Genomic DNA, 24,446 nt, shown 5'->3' with positions numbered 1-24,446 from the left:
CGTCGGCTGCAGATGACGAGTCTACAGAAGCTATTCCAAAGCTGTTTTGTTACTATGGATGAGTTAGACCGTTCCTGTCCTCTGTTGTTCCCGCTCTGCCCACATCGTTGAAATGACCGTATCGCTTTCGCGTAAAATGCGTGACTGCTGTTCTCTAACTTTGCTCACTAGGTCTTCTCTCTCTCTCTCCTTCCCCACAGACGTGTGTAACAGTACTGATCTTCCAGAGGTCGAAATCATCAGTCTCCTGGAGGAGCAACTGCCCCACTACAAGTTGAGGGCGGATACCATCTATGGCTATGATCACGACGACTGGCTCCACACGCCGCTCATCTCCCCTGACGCTTGCGTCGACCTCACCACTGAGCAGATCGAGGAGACCCTGAAGTACTTCCGTAAGAAATCTCCCCCCGTTTTCCGGTTTTCTCTTCTCACGTTTTGCTGGAAGAAGGCGGAAGGTAGTCCACAGTGCGCATGACGTTTGTAAAAAAGTTGCAGAATGGGGAGAACCCAAAGATTGGTACATTTTGCTGTTGCTGTTGTTGTTATTGCTCTTCTGGTTTCATTCAAGTTTTTACATGCACTCAAACTAGCAATTTTGAACAGGGACAAGCAAAATATTTACGTATTTGTAAATATTATATTCATAGTGGGTTTTTAAGGTGCGTTTTTTCTGTTGCTGTTATGATAGTTCATTTGCAGTCAACGTAGTTAGGAGAAAAGCAGCAGGGCAGGAAGACCGACGGCGATTATGGTGCGTTGGTCACGGTCTATCGTGAACAGTCTTTATCTAATTCTCCTAAAATGGACGTAAAAGTCCAATATTTTCTGTTTCTCTCTCATTACCATCCTGAAGATAAACGATGAAGACTTGTGAAAATGAGTATATCGGTTCAGCCAGCTGAGTCCAGCATAAGTGTTCACGTGTTGGATCGTTCCCTCTGTTCATCCATCCATCATGTGGGTGGCACAGTGGCGCAGCTGGTAATGCTGGTGCCTCAGATCTGAATCCGTGGGATCGGACGTGGGTTTGAATCTGTACGTATGCGGTTTGCACGTTCTCCCAGAGTTCGCCGGTTTTCTCTGGGTGCTCCAGCTTCCACCGTCGAACCGAAAACATTTATGTGCGTGTGATTGCCCTGTGATGGATTGGCATCCCGTCCGGGGTGTGCGCTTCCTCACACCCTGTGCTTCCAGGATAGGCTCTGGAACATCACGACCCTGCACTAGACAGGTGGTGATGGATGGATGGATGGATCCACACAAGCTGACCTCTCTCCTGCAGAGGCTGTGGCCTGGTGGTCGGATTGGCCGTTACTGGATTCGCTATGAGCACCGTTGCCTGCTGAGCTGGGAGGTGTGGTGCTTTCATATGCTCCTCTACCCACAGTGCCAGGGCTGTGGAAGGAGGGTGCCTTTCGTTTGTGAACCCAGCTGGATATGAGTAATGGGGGGGGGGTGTTCCCTACTCTTGGCGCCAGATTGTCTCTAATTGTATTTCTTCATCGCACTTATATTCAGGCCCTTGTCTTTGGTTGGGTGGACTTCACAGTTCGTCAATAAAGACAACGGCACCGATCCCACGTTGGCCTCACCCTCTTCCAGTTCAGCCTTCAGTTTTGCGTATTTAAGGAGCAGAAGGCTAATAAATATTCCGAGGCTTTTATTCCAGAGGTGGATTTTTCTGTGGAAAGAACCTTGGCCTGTCAAAGGTGACTCAGCCATAATAAGGAGTAAACAGGGGACAGACCAGGAAGAATTTTTATTAGTCCATTTCCTTCCTTGTATTTTCTGAACTCAGGAACCGTGCCCTTGGACCTCTTAAACCTCTGCAGTGCAATGCAGTGAAGGGGCGCCACTCTAGGTCTACGTGTTTTTTTGCAAAGTGCATTGATTGATCAGATCTGTCCAAAATTAGTCGGAAAAGGGTCATTTCCGCTCTGAATTTAGACACGCACTAGTGCTGCTACATGTGTCCAAGCTTCTGAAACCAGTGTTCCCTGAAGGTCCTCCTTTAGACCTGTGAAATTGTTTATAGCTTTGGAAGATGATGAGGAGTTATGGTTTTAATTTTAAAAGAGAGCGGACTGCAGGGTTGCAATAAACCCACAGTCATCCATGCAGTGTCTGAACGTCCTCTGCTGCTGCTGCTGCTTTGGCCGCGGCCTTTGGAAATGGAGTAAATCAGGGTCTTTACACGATGAGGCTTTGGGTTCTCACTGTTCATGGCTGCATTGAGCTCAAGGGTTTGTCCTTTCTTCTCATATCCAGACTGCAATGCGTTTGTTTAATCCACTTGTCAAGGCTGTGATTTAAGTCATTTGTTCACAATTAACCAATTAAAATATAGAGGTTTATATTAAGGCTCCCCAATGAGTCACTAACATTACGAAATAATGGCTGTGTTTTTATTATGTTAATACTGCTGATCACAGCCACATAGACCTGAAAAGGACAGATTCAGCTGGACAGATTTCTCTTACTGCTATTTAAAAGTGAAATGCCTTTCCATGAATGTTCGTCTTGGAATATAAAGTTGTATAGAATCTAATAAGTCTGTTAAGTCTTTTATCGAAAGAAATTGAATTAATTTTGCTCCCAAGGACCTATGAAGGAAATATATAAATGAACATCAGCAGCACAGTGGCAAAGCAGATGGCGCTGGTGTCTCGCAGCACTTGGACAGTGTAATTGGACATGACTTTGGTCCCCGTTCAGACTCTGTGCTGTTTTGCATGTTCTCTCTGTGTTTGCATTGGTTTCCTCCCGGTGCTCTGTTTTTATCCCAGAGTCCAAAGATTGTGTTTCAGGTTAACTGGCGACTCTAAATTGCCAGTAGTATGTGTGCTGTGCTGTGTGAACATGTACCGGGCAGCATGGTGGCACAGCAAGTAGCATCGCTGTCTCACAGTGCCTTGGTGTGAGAGGATGTGGGTTCGATCCCTGCTCACTCTGTGTGGAGTTTGTGTGTTCTCCCTGTCTGTGTGAGTTTCCTCCGGGTGCTCTGGTTTCCTCCCATAGTCCAAAGACATGCTGTTCAGGTTTCCCCTATAGTGTGTCAGTGACAGAGAGTGTGTTCTACTGATGTATGGATGGGTGACCCAGTGTAAGTAGTGTATCTAGCAGTGTAAGTGACCACGGTGAATAAGATGTGTGGGCTGGTAACACTACATAGTGTTTGTTGGAAGTCGCTTTGGAGAAAAGCATCTGCTAAATAAATGAATGTACTGTATAACTAGATGAATGATTGTAAGGGGTTTAGTGTAGAGTATCTGCACTCTAAGTCACCTTGGGCAATGGTGTCTGTCAGCTAAATTGCAGAGTAATCATTGTATGTCACTTTGGAGAAAAACATCTGCTGAATGAATAAATGTGAATGTACGTACACAGGAAGGTGTGTGTGTGTGTGTGTGTGTGTGTGTGTGTGTGTGTATTTTGGGCACTTTCTCTGTGCAGCGTTTCACGTCCGCCGATGGCATACGTGCGAGTCCAGCGATCCGCAGGCCGCACGGGTGTCGGCCGGGCTGATCTCACGTCGTGCGAAGAGGGGCTGAGACACACCGGTGGCTGACGGCCAGTTGACGTGCCGTGTTCCCGCTGACCGGGTCTAACAGTCACGCTAGACGGCACGTGTTTTCAGACAGAATCGGACGACCTCTGCCTTGGTGGCGCGAATATCGAATGGTGGCACATAAAACCCTTTATTGCCACACCGTTCTGGGTTTGCGTACCGTCCTCCCAGAGGTCACCTGCTTTCGACAGCAGAGACGCTGCACGCTTTTGTTCAAGTTTGTTAAAGTTTTACATACTATTTGTTTTGAATCTACGCAGATATTATATCTATGAAACTGTGACTACATACGGTTAACAATTAACCATCACTGCTGCGAAGGGCCAGTTTTGTACAGCAAAGAAATGCGTGAGGGCTTTGCTTACATAGAAAAATTTAAAAAACAAAAAAAAAAACAAAAAACTTGCTGTCACTAATCAGGTCAGAATGCTGTATATGCACAGTTATTGATATCTTCTGTAGAGGTGTTGCATTCCCCAGCAGCGTGTCTCCGGATGGGTCCCTCTTCCTGTGTCTGGCCGTTTTCCATCACATTTGCAATCCTGATTGACAGTGAGGATTAAAATTAGACAGTCGCCTTCCTTTGGCCAGCTGGCGCTGCAAAATTCCGAACCCTTTACTTCCCGTCTGGTGTATAATTTAGTGAAATTGTTAACGTCTGAATATTTTAAATTTACATAATAATAATAATAATAATAATGGCAAGAGGAAGGGATGAGCTGCAGTGACGGAAAGTTAAGGGAGTGCCCTGCACTCGCGCAAAGCTCACTGCAAGGCAGTCTCCATGGCAACCGGCCGTGGAGAAAGGATGTAAGGCGTACGCAGAGGGAACCGGCGAGGGGAGGGCGAGCGGCGGTGACGGCGGCTCCGAGGGGTGGGGGTACGCGTCCGTCTCTGACGAAGCCGCCCGTCATTGGCTTCCCGGCCTCCGGCTCCACCCCGAGCATCCCGCCGCCGCTTCGGCGTTGAATCGGCAGCTTGACGCGCTGGAGCACGGGACCCAACACACCCCTTTGCTACTTACAGCAGTTTTTGGCACCATTCTTGGTCGCCCCCCACCCTTCCTGCTCTGCTCCCCTCTCCTCCCCCTCTCCTCCTTCCCTCTCCCTCTTCCCTTCCACCCTTCCGTCCAGCTTCTTGGGTACCACGGAGATGATGCGCAGGCGGGAGCCGGTGGTTGCCGCGGACCGGCAGCGCTACGTCTGAAGGATGGCCTGCGCACGGCGTGACCTCTGCAGCAGGGGAGAAGCGACGCCTGCCTGAAGGACACTGATTATGCAGAAATTTGTGGAGGCGGATTATTATGAGCTGGACTGGTACTACGAGGAGTGCGCTGACGGTACTGGAACGCCTTTTTGTTGCTGTGGCGGCATTGTGATTCCGCCCGCTTTCACACAGCGCTGTCATTTTGCGGTGGGGGGGGGCGATGCGGCGAAACGAGCGCCGTGCGACTGCACGCTTTCCCGTCTACGCGTCCGACGCCGCGCGGGGGTGACCTCCCCGTTCCCACGGCGATGGGTTGCATCAGCCCGCGATGGAGGGCGAAGCTGCTTCGCCACGTGTCGAAAACGTGCGCGAACCCGAAGTTCGCAAAGCCTCCCTGCGGGTTGTAGACGGTTGCCGTGTCTGTTCCTGCATGCACTCCTCTAATTGGGACGGTTACGACCTCCCCTAATTGCGATGGGTAATCGTATTGTGCGGTTAACTAAGGGCAGCGTTGCCTGGTATACAAGATTAGAGAGACGTGCGGGCAAAAGTCGTATCGCTTTAGATGAGATGGAATATCTGAGCAATACAGCGCGAGCCGTAAACGGGAGGTTACGTAAAACGGAACGCGCCCGGAGAGCCCGGAATGGGGAAGTGGTGCCTCGCAGCTCCCGGGCCCTGCTATGAGACTCGGGGAAGATTTACGTGAGCAAAGTCCTTGACCGACGCCCACGTGAACGGGCCTTACGGGGAGCGCGGCGCCGTCAGTCGCCCTACGCGCTCGCTCTCGGCCCGCCTCTCCTGTCCCGGAGTGACTCCGGCATCACGGAATCCCATAACAAATCTGTCTTACACAACTTGCGTGTATCTTGTGTAATGTTTCATTTGGCTCGTGCTTAGCTTTGGAGCGAAATGTTTCTTCCTGAGCTTTCCGCTATTACACTGGATATTCCCAAAATTAAATGTTTCTATAAATAGTATGCTCTTTAATCTCAAGCCGACCATGACTTTCTGTTCTTATTTGACCGAAAGGAAGAAGAGATTATAGTATGTGAATATATCTCCGTGAGGCATTTATGGGGTCTTGGGTTTTCGATGTTTCTGATGTTTCTTCCAGCCGTTATGAAAAACCGCTTGTCCAGAGCAGGGTTGCGGTGGTCTGGAACCTATCCTGAAAGCATAGGGCGTGGGGCAGGGTACACCCTGGGTGGGACTGTACTCCATTGCAGAACAGGTTATTTCGGCATCTCCATATTGATTTGCACATCTTGCAGGCAGCACCACGAAGGCGCTGCTTTCAGACAAAGGCCAGGCCGGCTGGGGCCCGGAAGGCACCGGTCCAGAGAGGAGCGGGATGAGGAGATGCGGGCGGCAGGAGTCGGAGGGGAGCGGCACGCGGGCCCGCGTAGATCACGTGGCTGGTTGTGATGCAACGCTCCTCCGTGGAGGGAGTTGCCTGGAATATTGATCACCGTTCGCAGCGAGGAAAGGCTTTCATCTCCTTTTGCCCTGCCCGGAGCTCGCTGAGGGATCATTCATCCCGTGAGCCAGGGGTGCGGGAGGGGTCGGCGGAGAGGGTCGTCCAGCCAACGATCAGGAAGAGGAGCCTTTGTGAGTTCGCACAAAAGCATCCCCGAGGGCCGAGGAAGAAATGGCGTGCGTTTTCTTTCCGGTTCATTACCATTTTCTAGGTTTTGTTGTCCGTTACCGTGGCGTCTCCATAGGAACGCGTTGGCACTTGGCTGCGCGTCAGATCCTTCTCCCCCGAAACGTTTGTGGACGCAGAATATTTCCATGGTATATTATACGTCAGGCAATGCTTACGCTGCGGTTGAACCAAATTAAACAAATAACGCAATGCAATTTAAATGACTGCATGTTTTGGTACCACCGATAACAAAATGCGTAACGAATAACTATTTGTAATGATGAGAGCGGTAAGAGTCCTTACGGCAAGTGCATTTGTCTCACTGCCCTACGAGTGCTTTGGGCTGCACCTTTGCATGAACGTGTGCGATAAGAGCAAATTGAGTCACCTGTGGATATCTGCGCCTCCACCCGTTGAACAGGTGTGTCTGTTTTGCAGGCTGATCCGCCTTGTTAAGTTTCCATGGCGCGTATTTGGACGATACCAAACCCCACGTTAGAAGCGGGGGGGGAGACGGGAATTTGCTTTAAATGTTTACATGTTTTCTTGTAACCAAAGATATTTCCAGGCAGCGTTATGCGGGAAGTATGCAAAGCGGTGTGGGGGTTTCAGGATTTGGGGTAAATCCGCCTCTTTAAGTCGTTTCGGAGGGAATTCTTGACCGCTTCCCCCCACCACCTTCAGCTGGGGTGGTTGAGCACAAACAAAGTGTGGTGTGGAGAGGTTATGAGGGTGTGTTTGTGGGGCTGTGAATCAGCTGGACCAGTGGAACCAGGCATGCCACTGGCCTCTCCTAGCAGCCTCGAACCCTAGTCGCAGGCATGGCCCCGGATTTGAAGCGGTCCGGCTCCGTTAGGGGCCGCTAGCCTGCTGCTGTCATGTCCCTCCCGGGCTTGGGCTGCTCCGAGGAGAGCTACGAGTACATTTCTTCGGAACCCCTTGAAGAGTCAGGTCCTTTGGAGGACTATGATGATGATGATGACGATGATGGTGATATTGGTGGTGGTGGTGGTGATGATGAGGAGGAAGTATCACTGCAGCAAGGTAGTCTCCAGTTCTGATTTTATTTATTTTTTTTCCTCCCCCCTCCCACTCTCTTGGGTTCCTGTGCTGTCATGTGGAGCGCTCATGGTGTTCCCGTGTTTTGCTTACCCAGCGTCGGCCACGGCTTTCTTTTCCTTATGTATTGCGCTGTAATTTAAATAGTGTGCTTTTTCTCACGTCTTCATTGACGTTTCTCATTCAACATGTTGAGTGTTTTATGGGCGATACCATTGGAATGCTAAAAGGAAATGAATGGAAGAAAACCTGTCTGGCATGTCGTTTAACCCCAGTGGGTAATAAAGGGTTTGTATTGTAATTCCTAGCCGCAGGAGCTCGGTAGAGTGCACCGGACCCAGCGGGCGCTCCGTCTTGTTGTCGTTTGGCCTATGTTGCGGAACCGGGGGTGGCCCTAGCGACGCCGTGTTGTCGGCGGTGTCCTTTCTGCCTTTTCGCTTTCGATGTTTACCCTTTAGGGCCTAAACACGGCCTCCTGGCACGGTCTGAGCCAACTATCCCCATAGGACGCGCGTTTCTTTATTCTGCCATGGAAGTTTTTCTTTTTGCAGATGTAGACTGAAGCACAAGTACAGTTAAAATTGTCACTACTGTGAATTTAATTCCTAGTAGTTATTTTATAGCAGTAAAAAAATCAATGGTTTTGTCTGTTGTACCCCCAAGCTTGTTTTAAAACATGGTGAAATTTTATTATACATTCATCTAAAGGAGCATAATGTGTGGGGTTCCCCCTTTTTTCCATCACAACCGTTGGCAAAGGTCCGCGGAGTTGGGAGCTCATAATGTTTGTAGTGTTGTTCAGTGGAGTCCAGATTACACGCTGTGAAAGTGAGGACACCCGTAATTCCCTTTGCCCCCTTGTATTAGCACTGACTTAAATTATAATGCAGCTGAGGAGCCGAACACATTTATGCCTGGCTGCTAAAGCCAGAAACTCCAGCAAACTGTTCCAGGGCCTTATGGGTTGAGAATCTGTGGTGCGGTGTAAGTAGTTGCCATCTTACCTTGACAACAGGAAGACATATTTTGATTATGATCCTTATTTCTGGATAATTCTGGTGGTACAGCGAGTAGCGCTGCTGTCTCGCAACATCCGGGTGGTGCGAGAGGACATGGGTTCGATCCCCGCTCGGGCTGTGTGGAGTTTGCACGTTCTCCCCGTGTCTGCGCGGGTTTCCTCCGGGTGCTCTGGTTTCCTCCCACAGTCCAAAGACATGCTGTTCAGGCTCCCCAAAGTGTGTGAGTGACAGTGTGTTCCACTGACGTATGGATGAGTGAGCCAGTGTAAGTCACCGTGGTGAATAAGGTATGTGGGCTGATAGAGTTCATTGGAAGTCGCTTTGGAGAGAAGTGTCTAAGTAAATGTAAATTCATAAGGGTTTTTTTCTTTTATAAAAATTCCATAAGATCAAATGCCACTTATTTCCCCTCCTTTCTCTTGATGAAATATTTATTAATATTAGATTAATTTAACCCTAGATTTGCAAAAATGTTCAGCATTAATTAAGCATTGTTTGATTTAGAGCCTACTGTGTATATTAGTCCACTTACAAAGATTTGCCTGTCTATACAGCTCAGTTTGTCGATCATGAGTCCTGCTTCCAGAGCAGGGATTTGAACCAGGCACCTTCTGATTGTGCATTTACATCACTAACCACTCCTGTATTTCAGCTAACATATATTTCTGTTTGGAAACAGGAAAGTGTCTATTTGCTATTATGATTTGAATATCATCCAGGAGGTATATTAATTTTAGTCTACATGAATTTTTAAATTGTTGCTCGAAGCTAAATAAATATCAATCATGTGCAGCTGAAACCTGTTTTAAAATGACAGTTGTTCCAAATTTGGCAACGGAGGGATATTTGGAGAGCTTTTATCAAGCAGGGCAGCAATTACCATAGAGCTCCACGTTATATTTGGAATGTGGCGTAAAATGCATCATCACCTCAGTGGTTGCCAGAATAATTAGAAATGCTGTGATGATCCACTTGAATGAGTTACAGAACTCCATATTAGGTGTCTGCAAAAAACTGAAAAATTCAGAAAGGACTTTTCTGGTCCAATGTCAAAGTTTAATGAAGGAAGAAAACAACCTGGCTGCAAGGATAAAGTGTTTTAGCTCAACCGATGTGCTGCAGGGGGAAAAAAGATGCTTTCATTATCTAAGCTTAATTCTTGGGTATTAACACACCATTGTGGACTTGCTGAAATTTGACAGTTGTCAGTATTGTTGTGTTTTAACCATCCCCCACCCTGTATACTCTGACACCCAGTGCTATTTAATTTTGGCACTTGTCATAATACTTTTGGGTGTAGATGTGCGGAATATGATTAGAAGACGGTCTAAAAATGGAATACCCTCAGGCCAGTCCCCTACTCGGCGCATTGAGCGGTTCTGTGGATGGACTCCTATTCCTGTAGAACGGCAGGACAGTTTTATTTGCTAAACTGGGCGCCAACTGGAAGGGGGTTCTGCTTAGTTCTGCAATTAGTGACGTGAATATAAGTAAAAATGGGTTCTGCAACAGCGAACTCGAGAAGCGGTAATTATAGCACGTTATGACATGTTTGTTTCTAGTGTGCAAGATGGGGTTATGTATGTATGAAATTTCATCCAGCTGGGATGAAATCCTGTTGTGATATTACTTTGTCACTCAAAGCCCACAAATATAGCCCTCATTGCACACAAGGACCAGTTTTATTATTGGCAGTATGTGCTGTAGACTTCTTTGCTTTAATGATATGCTGTAATTAAGGGGTACCTGCATGTTTCACTGAGTTTGAGGGCTATGAACCCTTGCAGCTCAAACTGGTAATCAGATGCGCCTGATGGTTGCACTGGGGGATAAGCCTCAGGTCCAAAAAATCCCATCAATGCATGATCACGGGTTATGAAAAGTTATCAAAACCTCAATATTGTATCTCGCTCCTAATACTCCTATAGACGTTCTGCCTTCTTTCGAAAAGACGTGAAATGGATCTTCTCAAACTTGCATATCGCACAGTTGTAATGTATCCTGTCCTCCGTTTCTCTGCAGTTCTGTGTGCTGAACGAGTGGGCCAGATGACTAAGACGTACAATGACATAGATGCTGTTACACGACTGCTTGAGGAGGTAAGGTTTTGTTTCTTTAGAATGTGGTTGTTGAAAGTTGAGTTCAAGAACTTTCAGCTTTTGTGGCCTGTTTTTGGAGTGGGGGGTGGATGCAAGGATATAGGAATCAACCTTTTGTGCTCTTTACTGGCCTTAGAGAAATGTGGTGTCAGCTCTAGTTACCTGAGTGATTCACACTGCCATGCTTGTTCACTACCTCCCAGGAATAGGAATAATTTGCATTCTTCTAGCTAGTTAGTAAAATGAGGCTCTTTGTACTTAGACTTCTCATTCGCACATCATGCCTCTTCTGTATAATTGTTCAGTGTGCCTTTTGCGACCAGTAGATTGTCATATTTTTGTGTATTGTTCCGATTTCACTTTTTTGAAATGTAAATATAGCTTCCAAGTATAACCTTTATTCATTTAGCAGATGCTTTTCTCCAAAGGACAATGAGGTGCAGTAGGAACATATCGAAAATTGCATCTTGAGAAGAATTAAGGCTGAAATATAGTTCCTCCTTCATATTCAACATTAGGTTAAATAGTTTTAGCTTCATTGAACTTGATTAAGTCACCGCTGGCTTTTCAACAGGCCTCTAACGCTCTTGACGTGTCGTTTGCAGAAAGAACGCGATTTGGAGCTTGCAGCTCGCATTGGCCAGTCACTGCTGAAGAAGAACAAAACCTTGAGCGAACGAAACGAATATCTCGAGGAGCAAGTCGAGCACATCCGAGAAGAGGTAGATGGGTGGGGGTGCACCTTTGTCTGATGGTGCAGGGTCATCGTTACTGCTATCATCATTGGGGAAAGGTGGTGTTCTGCAATGTGAAGTAGCCTTTGGTGTTTTTATAACTCCCTAAATAGGTATCACAGCTGCGCCATGAGCTCTCCATGAAAGATGAACTGCTCCAGTTCTATACCAGCGCAGCAGAAGAAAGCGAAGGGGACTCTGCCACCTCCACACCGTGAGTCATCAGCCATCCAACTTTTCCCCATGCTTGTGTCCTTGTCCCAGTTCACCCCTTTCCAGCATTGCCTTCCTTCCTTCCTTCCCATATCCCAACAAACACTCTCCTTCCATGAGTGGTCAGCTCTGGTCCTCATGGCATGGAATCATATGTTTTATTGAACCTGTTAAATAGGTCCTGATACCCACTTGACCTGGGTCCTGATTTACATTTGAACCCAGGTAATGTGCCTCATTGTTCAATTAACATCCATTAAATAGAGAGCAGAGTCAAGAACAGACTTGTGCAGCTTTTGAGGACCAGGGTGCCAAACCTTTTTCCATCTACACGCCTACACTAATCTGCAGGACTCTGGGGTGGTAAGCAGTGCAGTGGTTAAAGAACTAGACTTGCAGGTTCTGAAAGAATGACATTCTTCTGTAAATGGCCAGCTATATAAACAGGTAAAACTTTCTATCCATGTTCTATTAAGTCCATTTAGCCAAACTTGGCCAGAAGGTAGGTAAACAACATGCTGTCTCTGTTTTGAGAACTTTTCCAGCTAGAGAGAGTGATCAGGGAAGATATCTTGGTGGTCATGACTAAGGAATAGCCTCTTTCTGTCATCTGCCCCCACTCACACACCAGATTTTCTGAACCGCGTGTCCCATACGGGGTCGAGGGAACCGGAGCCTACATGGCGTAAGGCCGGAGGGGGAGGGGACACACCCAGGATGGGACGCCAGTCCGTCGCAAGGCACCCTGAGCGGGACTCGAACCCCAGACCCACTGGAGAGCAGGACCCGGTCCAACCCACTGCGCCCCCTTGCTCTGCCCCCACTCATTGGATCATTTTCCTTTCCGCTTGTGAAAGTTCTTTGGCTAATTGTGTTAAGTGGCCCAAGGGGAAGCCTGCAGGAGATCTGGACTCGAATAAGGTCTCAATGACAGTTTCTGGCAGCTAGTCTTCACTTTCAACCTGAGATCTTATTTGTCTTCTGTCGGAGCATCCTTGTTTACATGGTTATCACATTACAGCATTGGCATTTTTTACATAGTCTGTATAGAGACTTTACCTCCTTATCATACTTGATACCATAGCTGATGTTCCAACTGTAGAATCTTCAGTTACTCTTAACTGAAAAGCAAGTTTTGTTTTCATTCACTTAAGGTTTGCTATTGGATCTTGGGAATTCTCATGTATGCAGGTCACCATCTGGGTTGGTGCATCTCTCTGGCACATTCCAGATATAGCATTTCAGTTATTTCTGAACACTTCTTTTGGTAGTATAAACTGTCCATAAAGCATGAGTTTCTGGTGGCTAGGAGTTCGTGTTGCCAGTTAGACCAGTAGGTCAGCAGTGTGTTTTGAAAACCAGGGCACTTGGAGTGTAAAGCCCCACCCTGTATGACTGAAGGTTCTCACCCCAGTTTTTCCACACCTTGTCTTGAAGTGTAACCTGAGAGCGTGTAACAATACGAACTTGGAAACATGGACTTTTTGCCCTTCTGATAATACAAGATAAAGTGGGGTAATGGAAAACTGAATTGTAGTCCTATTGGCAATATAACTGGGTGGAAGGTGGGGAGGAAATATTGTCACTGGAGCAGGTTGGTATGATGCAGAAATTTCCTCCATAAATTATGCATTCAATGCAGCTTGTGAATGTGGCCTTAATTCATAACTGTCCGGCATTGGTGCTGAGAGCAGGTTATTTCACGATTAAGATGTGACGCCATTGGATATTGCACCACCTTCACCATAGTCACTTACGGTTTCTTTCCCTGCCTTAGGATACACCGAAATGAGTCCTTGTCCACAGTGCCAAACTATTTCCCCTTGGATTCCCTGCAAAAGAAGCTCAAAGACCTCGAAGAAGAGAACATTGTCCTGAGATCAGAGGTAAACATGCTTCAGGAAAATACCAGAGACTGGCTGCTTGGAGAGGGGGTGTGGAGCAGTGTAAAACTCACTCCAAGAGTGAACTGGACTTTCTGCTTGTCCTTATCCTCTGATAGGAGACCATCTGCCTTAAAGCCAAAAAATGTAGCTTCACACCAGGAAGCAGTACAAAAGAAAGTCAATAGAGAACTCTGTTCAGACTGATTCCTGAACTTCTGGCTGTTCAACAAATGGAGGATGTTTGCTGTGGTTTCTTCTTTAGACCATCCAGGAACTTCACCATCCAGTGTGAATGTTGTTTCAGAGGATACTAAACAAGGGGCATGTTTAGCACAAGCCACACATTCCAACTCCTGTGAAGTACAGCTTAATGGCCAAGAAGTGATGTACAGGAAATGTGGCATTTTTAATTTAAATTTTGCAAAAGTAAATCATGGTAATAAAACTTCAACTACTATAACAATGTGCTTTGGACAGCTGTGCATTTTGCCTATGGGTGTGACGGTTTAGCTTTATTTTGCTGCCATCTGTACCGTTTCTCCGGTAGGCCTGTCACCTGGAGACGGAGACGATATCGTATGAGGAGAAGGAGCAGCAGCTGGTGAACGACTGTGTCAAGGAGCTCAGTGAGTAGATTCCATGTGCATCATGTCACTTGGACACCAACGCAGCTGCCTCATTTTGTCAAAGATCAACAGTTTTTCCTCACAGCACAACTGTTCAATATTCAGGCATGAAATTCACTGGTGATAATGGGTTTAGTTGGATTTTTATGGTCATTGTGATAAGCTGTCTTAACTAAATGCCAATCCAAATCACATTATTTCATATGGAGTATGCAATCTCCAATGTAAAATACTGACATTATCTTAAGGTAGCAATCTGTTGTACCTTCACCATTATACATGCAATAATACACTATTTTTATATGGTGCATTATTGCATGAACACAATGGTGAAATGGGTTCCCATTTGAATTTTCATACTGCAATATAAACCAGTGTCACAGTTCTGTTTACTGTAGGCACTGTTTTACAAATTTCTAAATGCGTAGCTATTCTATACAATTTCCCCCCTCCCCTAGGGGTGTTTGATGGTAAATTTTAATTTTGAGGTGTTCTGGTTGAGGCCAAGCTGGGATCTGGGTGTATTTTTAGTCCAATTCTTCAGTATGAAGAGAAGCCAGAGCTTGGTCTGTAATGATGGCTGACTTTGCAGTATCACAACCAGAGAATTAATAGTTCAGACACAAGGAACATTGCTGCTGAGATCCCAGTTGTGACCTTTTTTGCTAACCCTCCTTGCTGTGCCCATGCAGGAGATGCCAACCTCCAGATCTCATCCATCGCCGAGGAGCTGGCCAAGAAGACCGAGGATGCATCTCGGCAACAGGAGGAGATCACACACCTCCTGTCCCAGATTGTGGACCTGCAGAAGAAAACCAAATGTGTGAGTGAGCGTTTTGGTGTGCGGGTATGGCTAAGGCCAGAATACAACTACTGATGCATTTCTCCTCATACTGTAGCTTTAGTAGGAAGACTTGTCCAAAGGTTTCTTTAACAGCTTCTGCTTTTACTTCAAGTACGCAGTGGAAAATGAAGAACTCACCCAGCACTTGGCAGCTGCGAAAGATGCGCAACGTCAGCTGACTGCCGAGGTAAGGTGGTGGCACAGTGATTACTGTAACTGGAATGCGGTTAAATGGTAGTTCCCTGCACCTGAATGACGTTTGTTTCACCCTCCGTTTCAGTTACGGGAGCTGGAAGACAAGTATGCCGAGTGCATGGAAATGCTCCACGAGGCTCAGGAAGAGTTGAAGAACCTGCGGAATAAGACACTGCCTCTGAGCACGCCACGCCGCTTCCACTCATTGGGCCTCTTCCCCATGGTCAGTGAGTAGAAAGCTCATTGTAGATGGGTGTTCCACCCACACTGCAGTATGAGTCACATCCTTTGACTAAAGGGCCATTAGAATCTGCCCCATTTTTAATTTAGGAAACTCCTAAAATTGCACCCCAATTGGCAACCTTGACACTGCTTTGATTTCATCAGTGAATTTTATTATTGTTCCAACTCTGAAGCAGCACAGTCTCTGACTCCATGAGGTCTAGAATGATCCCTGTAGAAGACAATGAAATGGAAAATTGTTTTGCTTTTAGTGGAAGCTGGTTATATCATTTTAGTGTTTTTCTGTGGTACCCAATCGCTCTGGATGAAAGCTTTTGTGAAGAACTTGTTGAGCCCAAACCTGTGTTCTGCCTGCAGGACTCTTTAGCAGCAGAAATCGAAGGCACTATGAGGAAGGAACTACAGATGGAGGACCCAGAAGTTGAGGAGCAGAAGTAAGTTTCAAAACTTTTTTTGCTATTTTCTCTAGGAATTTGTGAAATAATCCAAGCTCCACTGATACAGCAGTAATACCACATATATTTACTGTAATCGGAAATATCAGGTGTTTATCGTGAGGAGCTAAAGCCTGAATAATTGAATTTAAAACAATCTCAGCTTATTAAACCTAGTATGAATAAGGTTGGCCAATGGAGTTCATAAATTAGACGTATCTAATGTCTGTACTCGGGCATCGCATATCTGAATCTTTTGGTTGATTATAATGCACTTCTCATTCTCTGAGGTTTACGTTGCTTTGGAGAAAAGCATTTGCTAAACAAATGTATGGTTTTAAAAGCTTTTGAGAATAGTGGTCGTTAGCGAATCATTGTGTGTCCTTCAGGATGCACCACAGGCGTGTCTTTGAGACAGTGAAGAACATCAACCAGACAGTACGACAGCGCTTCCTGGGACCTTCACCCATGAACATCCCTGGCTCCAACCAGTCGTCTAGCTTCAACTCGGTGCGCTCCAGCTGCACGAGCACACCGCGATCCAGCCTGTATGCTGGGGACGTGAGCAGCATCGTTCTTGACAACCGTACCGGGAGCATCATACTGGAGACGGAGTCACCTGAGGGCGGGTGAGCAGGGGCTCGGTCAGGGATCCTTTCCATTGTGTTTTGCTGAATATCATTCTGTGGAGGGAGCAATGGTGCAGCAGGGTTGGCCTGTGCCTGCTCTCTGATGGATCTGGGGTTCGAGTCCTGCTTGGGGTCCCTTGTGGTGGACTGGCTTCCATTCCTGGGTGTGTCCCCTCCAGCCCCATGCCCTGTGTTGGGGTAGGCTCCAGCTTACCGCGATCCCGCTCAAGACAAACGGTTTCTGTGTCTCGTCATTCTTGCTCAGTAACGGTAAACTGAGCCATTCCCTCATTTTATGAGATGAAAAACGGAACAATGACCTTTTATTAAGCCTTTAAACTGTAAGATGTGGTGTAACAAGCAACATGTGCTGCAGCAACTCCTCAATTCCCATTCACTCCTGTAGTGTTGCTTAGTTGAACAAACATGGGGAGAACAAGGCATATTGCACAGCTGGACTATGAATAATAGGCTCCTGGTGCCACTTGTCAGCACTGACCCCACTGGGTTAACACACACACACACGTGCAAAGCCCACAAATGCTCTAAATAGCTTGTTCCACATGATACCGTAGTATGAGAGCAGGAGGGAGTAGCAGCAGTTCTGGGCTTCATTTGTGTGTGTTAGAACTGAACAGGATAGTGTTAAGTGAGATGGTATTGCACTTTTAAAGGTTTTTGTGTTCATCTGCTGGCTTTCTTTGTTGCTTTTGAGATTTGAGTTGCGTTTCCGGATCCTGCAGGCTCGACACCAACAAGAAGCCTGGCACGCCTGGCACACCAGGCTCTCGGGATCTGGAGCTGGCGCTGCGGAGGCTCTCGCTGCGCCGCGAGAACTACCTGAGCGAGCGGCGCTTCTTCGAGGAGGAGCGGGAACGCAAGCTGCGTGAGCTGGCAGGCGGTAGCAGCAGCGACGGGAGGGAGTCGCGCAGCGGCAGCCTGACACCTACTGACAGCGTCATGTCCCTGGGAACGCATCACTCGGGCTTGTCGGTCTACTCCTTCGGCAGCCGCTCCTACCTCCCTGAAAAGTTGCAGATCGTCAAGCCGCTGGAAGGTGAACGCCGTGGGCTGCGACCCCTGCCGCTACTCCTGCTTGACTCGCTCTGGGCTCTTGTTCACCACGAGGCCAGTGGTCTCGCCACCCAGTACTCCTTCTACTTCCGTGGCACACAGCCACGCTGCTGGTTTGAGATTCCCTAGCACTTAATAGTGGGGGCAGGCTCAACTAGGACCTGACCTTTTCAAGCCTGTTTATCCACAGTAGTCAAAAAGCTGCTGCAGCAAGACGTGTATGAAAATGCACTGTGAAGACCAGGGGTTTATAGCTCCTCTTCTGCACATGACAGTGATTTAATATGTCCTGCTGATCCATACCTTTCCTGTTTAATCAGTTAAGCATGATGCATCCTTCCTGTGCTCCAAAGGTTTGGTACATGAGGAATCCATCTTCTATCAATTGTCATTTCTGTTGTTCTTCATATCCTTTAGTTGGTGTCTTTACTTCCAAATTGTTTTTGTTTATTCATTTGCTTTTCTTTTCTTGTCCTGTCCTTCAGCCTGTGGATTTTTTTTATTACTCAATAAATTACTTTTCTTAACCATCTTTCTGCGTTTTTCCTCTCTATTGATCATGTACCTAACCTTTTGAGTGCTTTGTACAGAACTTGAAACACAAGTGTCTCTAGGTTACAGGGTCAGTGTCTGAATAATACATTTTCTACAGAGTAAATTCTGTTCAGGCTGTGGTAACTTTTACAGGTTGTCAAAGGGGTAAGATTGCATCCTTTTTGGATTTGTACATTCAGTTTGTATAGTATGCTAGCATACTGCAAGAGGACATATTGAAGCTCCACTTTGAATGTCTTCTACAGAAGGTCTTAGGTCTTCAATTTTAGTATACCATCCTTCATTTTTGCAAGGCTGAATAAAGAAGTTAAAACCCACAGTTTGTACATAATCTTAAAGTGATGACTCATTAAATTTAATCCCAAAACACAAGATGGCTCAGAGTATGTAATGGGTTGAATGTTGCGTTGTGTAACTGCATGATTCCAGCTGGGAAGTATGATTGCAATAAGACATCTGTTCTGTTCAATGTCGTTTGAAGGCTCGGTTACCTTGCACCAATGGCAGCAGCTGGCTCAACCCCACCTGGGGGGCATCCTGGACTCGCGGCCGGGTGTGGTCACCAAGGGCTTCCGGCCACTGGAGATGGACCTGGAGGAGGTCTACCAGTTCACAGACATTGAGGAGGACGAGCCAGGTGACCTTTCTTTCCCAAGCCTTTCTACCTCAAACCCTGGCCGCACCTCCTCGCCACGCTCCTGCAACAGCAACCACGTTCCCAACGGTGCTGATGTTGATGAGGACGACACCACCACCGTTGCCTCCTCTGGCGGTGACCCTGAGGCCCTAGGTGAGAGGCCCGTCCCTGGGAACCCACCTCCGGCCCTGTCCAGAGCCCAGGAGCCCCCGGAGCTGCAGGCTGCTGGTGAGGAGGTGCCCGGTGAGGGAGCATCCTGAGCACCCTCCTCTAGGCGTGGGAATGTCTGACGGGACGCCGAGTGCCACCACCCCCCGCCTGCCCACCCTGGCTCCTCCATGCTCGTGCGCGCACATACACCTGTACCCCCACTCCATCCCAGATGTGTGCTGCGGTCCCATCTTGAGTATACCCCATTTTTTTTTATTTCAATATTTCTTCCAAATTAAACTCTTGTGGTACTACATGTGCTGAGAAGGAAAATTTTGCTTAAGCAAAGAGGGGAAACTTGTGATCGTTTGGCGAAGTTTCACTTACTTACTGGAAAGTAACATGTACATCTTCAGGCTTTCAGTTTTATGTCCAGTACTACTAGAATAACTTTGCCATCTATTTGAGAATGTCAGCAAGTATCCCATAATTGAAAAATGGTCTTCATTTACAGAAAATAATTGGTGTCAACTGGTACAAAGATGGAATTTTATCAAACTGTGTCAAACTACTCTTGAGCCATACCACTGACCTGAGTACTTTGTGCTCTTTCCTATTATGAACTACATGCTTTATCAGAGAAGCTCAAGTGAGCAGATAACGGATACAGATTTATAATAGAGATTCACTTCAGGGCTTCTTTGAAGGTCTTCATAGTGGTGAGACATTTCATATCGGCCTATGAATGGCCCTTTAAGTCTTGTCTCAGTAAAAACGAAACCTGCACGTTGATATTTAGTTACATGTACTTGGTGTTTGGCGCCACATCTCATTGTGGGGAGGAGTTGATGAAGCAGCTTCTCCTTTTCAGCACACAGTGGTCCGGTTTCATTATCTCCAATCCGTTTTGACCTTCAGATTTAATTTTTCCCATCCTGTCCTCCTCCGCGCTCCTGTGATTTTTATACTGAATTCGCAGCCTATAAAGAATCATACTTCCTTTCTGCATCTGGTCCAATCAGAATGACACATTTGGGGAGGTTGAGGGACAAAATGCCTCATGTATAATGCATGGCCTTTGAGAACAGACAATAAACTGCATATTTTCTTCACAACAGTGTATAACAAAAGCCAAAGTTGAATGTCCTGCAGTCAGATCTCATCAGCCTTGTGGGCCTTGAGGTCATAGTTGCAGCAAATCTGATGTTTGAGAATTATTTACTCTGTCAGATAATAAGCTTCTAAGGTGATTTTAATGTAGTTGGGGGGGGGGCTGAGTTTGCGTTACATTTGTCTTGTACTGTATGTATACACAAGCACCTGCTGGCAGTATGTACCATGTCAGTCATGGTGCTTTGCTGAAAGCCATTAATGCATCACATGTCATATCAGATGCCCCAGACTATTTAAAACCAGGGCCTTGCCAGATCTGACCAGCTCACATGACACTCCTAATTTAAGGGGAACCTGGAGTGCATGCGGCCTATAAAGTCATTGCCCTTCTGCAAAATGACACGTGTCATTCGGGCACGGGCAAGTACTTCTGTGCGTCACTGCCGGGCACGGTACGCACAACTGTTCAGTCTGGGTAGCCGCTTGCATAGTGGTTAACGAAACGCATTCAGTGTTTGTCCGTTGATGTGCCGTTGATATGCTGCAATGAAAATATGCAGTATTATAAACAATAAGTGAAATAAGCTTCAGGTAGGATAGAAAATGTCTAGAAGCTATTCTGATCTATTTTTAGCAGAGTGGTAGATGCTGTTCATTCCTCAGATATGAGGCTGCGGTTGTGCTGTCATTCTCTGGGAACTAACCTGTCATTCTTTCTTTCCTTGTGGCTTGGCATTTAATCTAGACCTGCCTATTTAAAACTGCATCAGAGATGGCAACGATTAGTCTGTCCTATATCAATGTACGGAATTTAAATCCATAATTGTGAACCCCCGAACTATAGGGATACGCAAACGGCTTTAGAAAACTCAATTAAATAAACTTAATTTTTATTTAGTCTAATTTAATAAAGTCTATTTGATCTGTGTTATTAAATTTAGTCCGAGTTCTTTTGATGAAGACCTTTTCAGGTTATTGAATTTTTTTTATTTGGTCATATGTTTAATAGTCAGTTATATTCCACAAGTAAATGTCAAAGGCAGCCTTGATGCAGTTTTAAACCTCTCTCTGAGTATGATGGGCTCTATTTGATTCGTCGTCGTCTCTGTGCTGAAGACTGAAACTCCCTCGTCCTCTTTTGTTTCCCGTAGTGCGTTTCCCTGGTAAATGCATGTCCCACACGAGTTCCACCTACACGTTCACCACGTGTCGCATCCTGCACCCCTCGGACGAGCTGACCCGAGTGACGCCCAGGTGAGCGCCAGACCAGCCCCTTGCTTCAGCACTGGAAGGTCCACTAGGGTCTGCTAGGTGGGCGTGACAAAAGTTTGCCCGGACTGGGAAACGGTCGCTCGTTCAAAGTTGTTCCGGTGCATCTATACTGTGAAGGAAACACTTTTTCTCCCCCCAGTAAGATCGATTTTACAGTATTGCCCCTGGAAATCAAAAATCCCACCTTGGTTTCACTCAGGAAAGTGTGCATTATGTTTAATACATTCTAATGGTTGTTACACTGGTATTGAAGCTTTTCTAGTAGTAATATAGTCCAGGCACTATGTTGCCTATAAAATCTCAGAACGATGTACTGTTCAACTTTTTCAGTTGAAAGGGAAAAGGTGGAGCAGAAGCCATTAAGGATTTGTACGGAACAGTAGTTGAAAAGTGAATTTTGGGTAGGAGCCGATCGGTCGGTTCCGTCAAACGCGGATCCGTTTTCGTCCGCGAGCCAATGGGAGGGCTCCTCTGCCTGACCGTTGCCGGGCTCTTTCCAGGTCATGTGACGAGGAAGAAGAAGCCGCTGCACGGTATCGCGTTGTTCTGAGGGCTGACTTAGAGCAGGCCCGCTGAGGGCGGGGCGGGTGAGCTGCGTGTACACACACACGCGCACCGTGACAATGGCAGTGTTTGGCCACGGTAACTGCCTGCGGCGTCCTGACTGACCTGCATCTCCAAACTCTAACCCCCAGTTGCTCGAACGAGCCCGGCGTGTGTGTGTGTGTGTGTGTGTGTGTGTGTGGAGCTTGAACTGAATGCTCAACAGTAACATGATCCAAATGGTTACCTGTCACTTTCTTCATGTAAATGTGACGTTATGGGTTTGTTGTAGTAATAAAGCATGGCTTTCTTTGTCTTCTTCACTAGACATTGTCCTCAGCTCTTACACAGGCAGCGATGCATTAGTTATCAATGACCAGTTCTTTTCCTGCCCGACATTAATACCAGTGTGTGGAAAGCCTTTTGGAGAACTTATGAGCACTACCTCTAACAAGTTTTGTGTGTTAAATTTTATTTAAAAAAAACCCATCAGTATTGTACCGTGAAGTGGTTAGGTTTCAAAGCAGACGTTCACTTGTAAATGCCTGTTTCATCTAATATTATTTTGTGGCTAGCAGTTGTTTGGTGTGCATGTAAAGGAAAAACAAATATGAGCTTTGCACAGTGAATAAATTGACTGCGGATTTGATATTTGTGGTTTATGATTTGTTGTGCATAATGTTCCTGACATGGCGGCTGACTTAATCTTTCCAATTCATTCATTCATTTTACATTTTAAAATGTATTAAATTACCAGAATTTTAAATCAAAAATTCATTAAAATTATAAGACTTCATTAATAAAAATTAAAACTCTTGACAGTTTGTTAGGTCTGGATGACTTGTTTTGTTTTGTTGCACGTGCTTTCGCATTCTCCGAGCGTTCCTCACCAAAACACACAAGCACTTGTGTTCGGAATATTTGTTTTTTCCCAGATTCGACGGCTTCCTCCTACAAGAAAGGTAGAATACTCAGTTTCTTTAAATATGGTGAGTGACAGTAAATGTGTTTATTTGTATTCCTCCCTCAGCCTGAACCCTGGCCCCATGGCCACGTGTGTCATGACCAACAGCATCAAGTCCACACCGAGCTCCACCCCATGCACTCCACGCCGTCTCAGCCTGGCTGAGTCCTTCACCAACCTCAGAGACTCTACCAAGACCACGAGCACCTCCCTGGGTCTGGTGCGTCTCCTGCAGGAGCGGGGCATCTCGGCAGCCGTCTACAACCCGCAGAGCTGGGACCGGGCAGATGCCGGCGGTCTGCCTGCGGAGGGAGCTGCCAGGTCGCTGGAAATCCTCCCGTCCACGCCTCCCAACTCGCCCACCAGCCAACCCCAGGCCTCACCTGCCACCCCCACAGGCTCCTTCGAGTTCCGCAGCTCCTGTACTCCCTATGAGAACTTCCTGGTCTCCCGGCCGGCCAGCTCCATCCTGAAAGAGGTGCAGGCGGAGGCTGGGGGCCGCTCGGACGGCGAGAGCCAGACTGACGTCAGTGTGCACAACCTGAAGCTCGTGGACAAGCTGAAGCGCTTCAGTGTGGCCCCACCGGACGGCTCCGGTGCCGCAGGCTCCGCTCCCATACTGGAGCTCCGCCGACACGGCCCTCCCTTCGGACCACCTGCGGTGACCAGTGCCATCGGCGGCCTGCCTGCCATCAATGCCGGCATCCGCCGTAATCGCAGCTACCCGGCCATGGTGGGGGCCAGCATGGCGATGAAGGGCCCGGGGCCTCAGAGTCCCAACCTGCTTCTAGATGCCAAGCTGCCTAAACAGACTGGCCTCCAATGACAGACAGGGGCTGCTTGCTGTTCACCTTCCCCTACGTGTACAGACTAGTTAGTCCATCGACAAATCAACGACGTGCCTCAAAGTGAATCCCTTTGTACAGCTTTTTTTTTTTCTTTGTATAAAACTTTCACTCACGCAGTGTACAGTACCATGTTTTGTCCAAATTTGTGTTCTTTCCTTTGAACTTGTAAATTTACAAGACTTTTTTTGGAGGTGCTCTTGAGGTGTGCTCCAGAATACTGTAAGCAACATGGTTCTGTAGCAGAACCTCCAGCAGGGGGCGTCACGAGATTAGGTGAATGCCTGTTAAAAAGCACTTTTGTTCCCAGGGCTTGTCCTGTAGAGACGCTTGTGTATTCTGTTTCATTCCTTGGGGAAAAGGCTCTCCTCCTCACCCACCGCAGCTGTGTCCTACATCACTGTGCACTGATCTTTGCAACCAATGAGCAACAAGCACTGGGACAATGAATGAATGGTTAATGCACCTTAATGTGACTCTAGGGGTTAGGCCATGCAGTAACAGTCCAGGCTAAGGTATCATTTCTGATATGCACACTTTTTTTTTTTTTTTTTAAGCAGACCTTAGGTTTGTCACCCTGTGTCGTGATGCTCACCCAAAGCTGTGTCCAAATGGAGCAGGAAAGTTTGCGGTGGATGAATAAGGTTTGAACTGAAACACAAGCTGCTTTTTTTTTTTGGGAGGCAGACCAATGTAATTTATACTGTGTGTGTGGTATGTAAACAGGTGTAAAGAACTTATAATAATGAAGATATGAAAGACTTGAACTCATTTTCATAATCAAAGAAAATCACATTTCTTTATTTTCCATATCAACCAGTGTGAGTTGATAGAGGTCTTTGTTGGCTTTTGTGGAAAAAATACTCATGAATCATTAGAGGCAGAAT

At 46.7% G+C, this 24,446-nt stretch overlaps 1 protein-coding gene across 7 annotated transcripts in view; it reads left to right on the top strand.

Moving 5' to 3' along the window:
- The window catches only part of trak1a (trafficking protein, kinesin binding 1a), a 50,423-nt gene extending 26,192 nt beyond the window's left edge, over positions 1-24,231 (top strand). For 2 of the 7 annotated variants that reach the window (XM_029259930.1, XM_029259926.1), the window contains exons 2-16: positions 201-395; positions 10,526-10,602; positions 11,208-11,324; positions 11,450-11,550; positions 13,327-13,435; positions 13,983-14,061; positions 14,754-14,884; positions 15,018-15,092; positions 15,186-15,323; positions 15,701-15,777; positions 16,167-16,406; positions 17,150-17,463; positions 18,517-18,900; positions 21,087-21,189; positions 22,781-24,231. In XM_029259930.1, the coding sequence (XP_029115763.1) occupies positions 10,552-10,602; positions 11,208-11,324; positions 11,450-11,550; positions 13,327-13,435; positions 13,983-14,061; positions 14,754-14,884; positions 15,018-15,092; positions 15,186-15,323; positions 15,701-15,777; positions 16,167-16,406; positions 17,150-17,463; positions 18,517-18,900; positions 21,087-21,189; positions 22,781-23,540 (2,679 nt within the window). In that variant the 5' untranslated portion in view covers positions 201-395; positions 10,526-10,551 and the 3' untranslated portion in view covers positions 23,541-24,231. Of the gene's footprint in view, positions 1-200; positions 396-4,556; positions 4,911-7,423; positions 7,470-10,525; positions 10,603-11,207; positions 11,325-11,449; positions 11,551-13,326; positions 13,436-13,982; positions 14,062-14,753; positions 14,885-15,017; positions 15,093-15,185; positions 15,324-15,700; positions 15,778-16,166; positions 16,407-17,149; positions 17,464-18,516; positions 18,901-21,086; positions 21,190-22,780 lie in introns of those variants that run through there. The other 5 variants (XM_029259925.1, XM_029259927.1, XM_029259931.1 and 2 more) reach the window with 5 other exon arrangements.
- The last annotated feature ends 215 nt before the right edge of the window (positions 24,232-24,446 follow it).

Source organism: Scleropages formosus, chromosome 18 (genome assembly GCF_900964775.1).
Source record: "Scleropages formosus chromosome 18, fSclFor1.1, whole genome shotgun sequence".
NCBI classification, from domain to species: domain Eukaryota; kingdom Metazoa; phylum Chordata; class Actinopteri; order Osteoglossiformes; family Osteoglossidae; genus Scleropages; species Scleropages formosus.
This window is presented reverse-complemented; position numbering and strand designations above follow the sequence as displayed.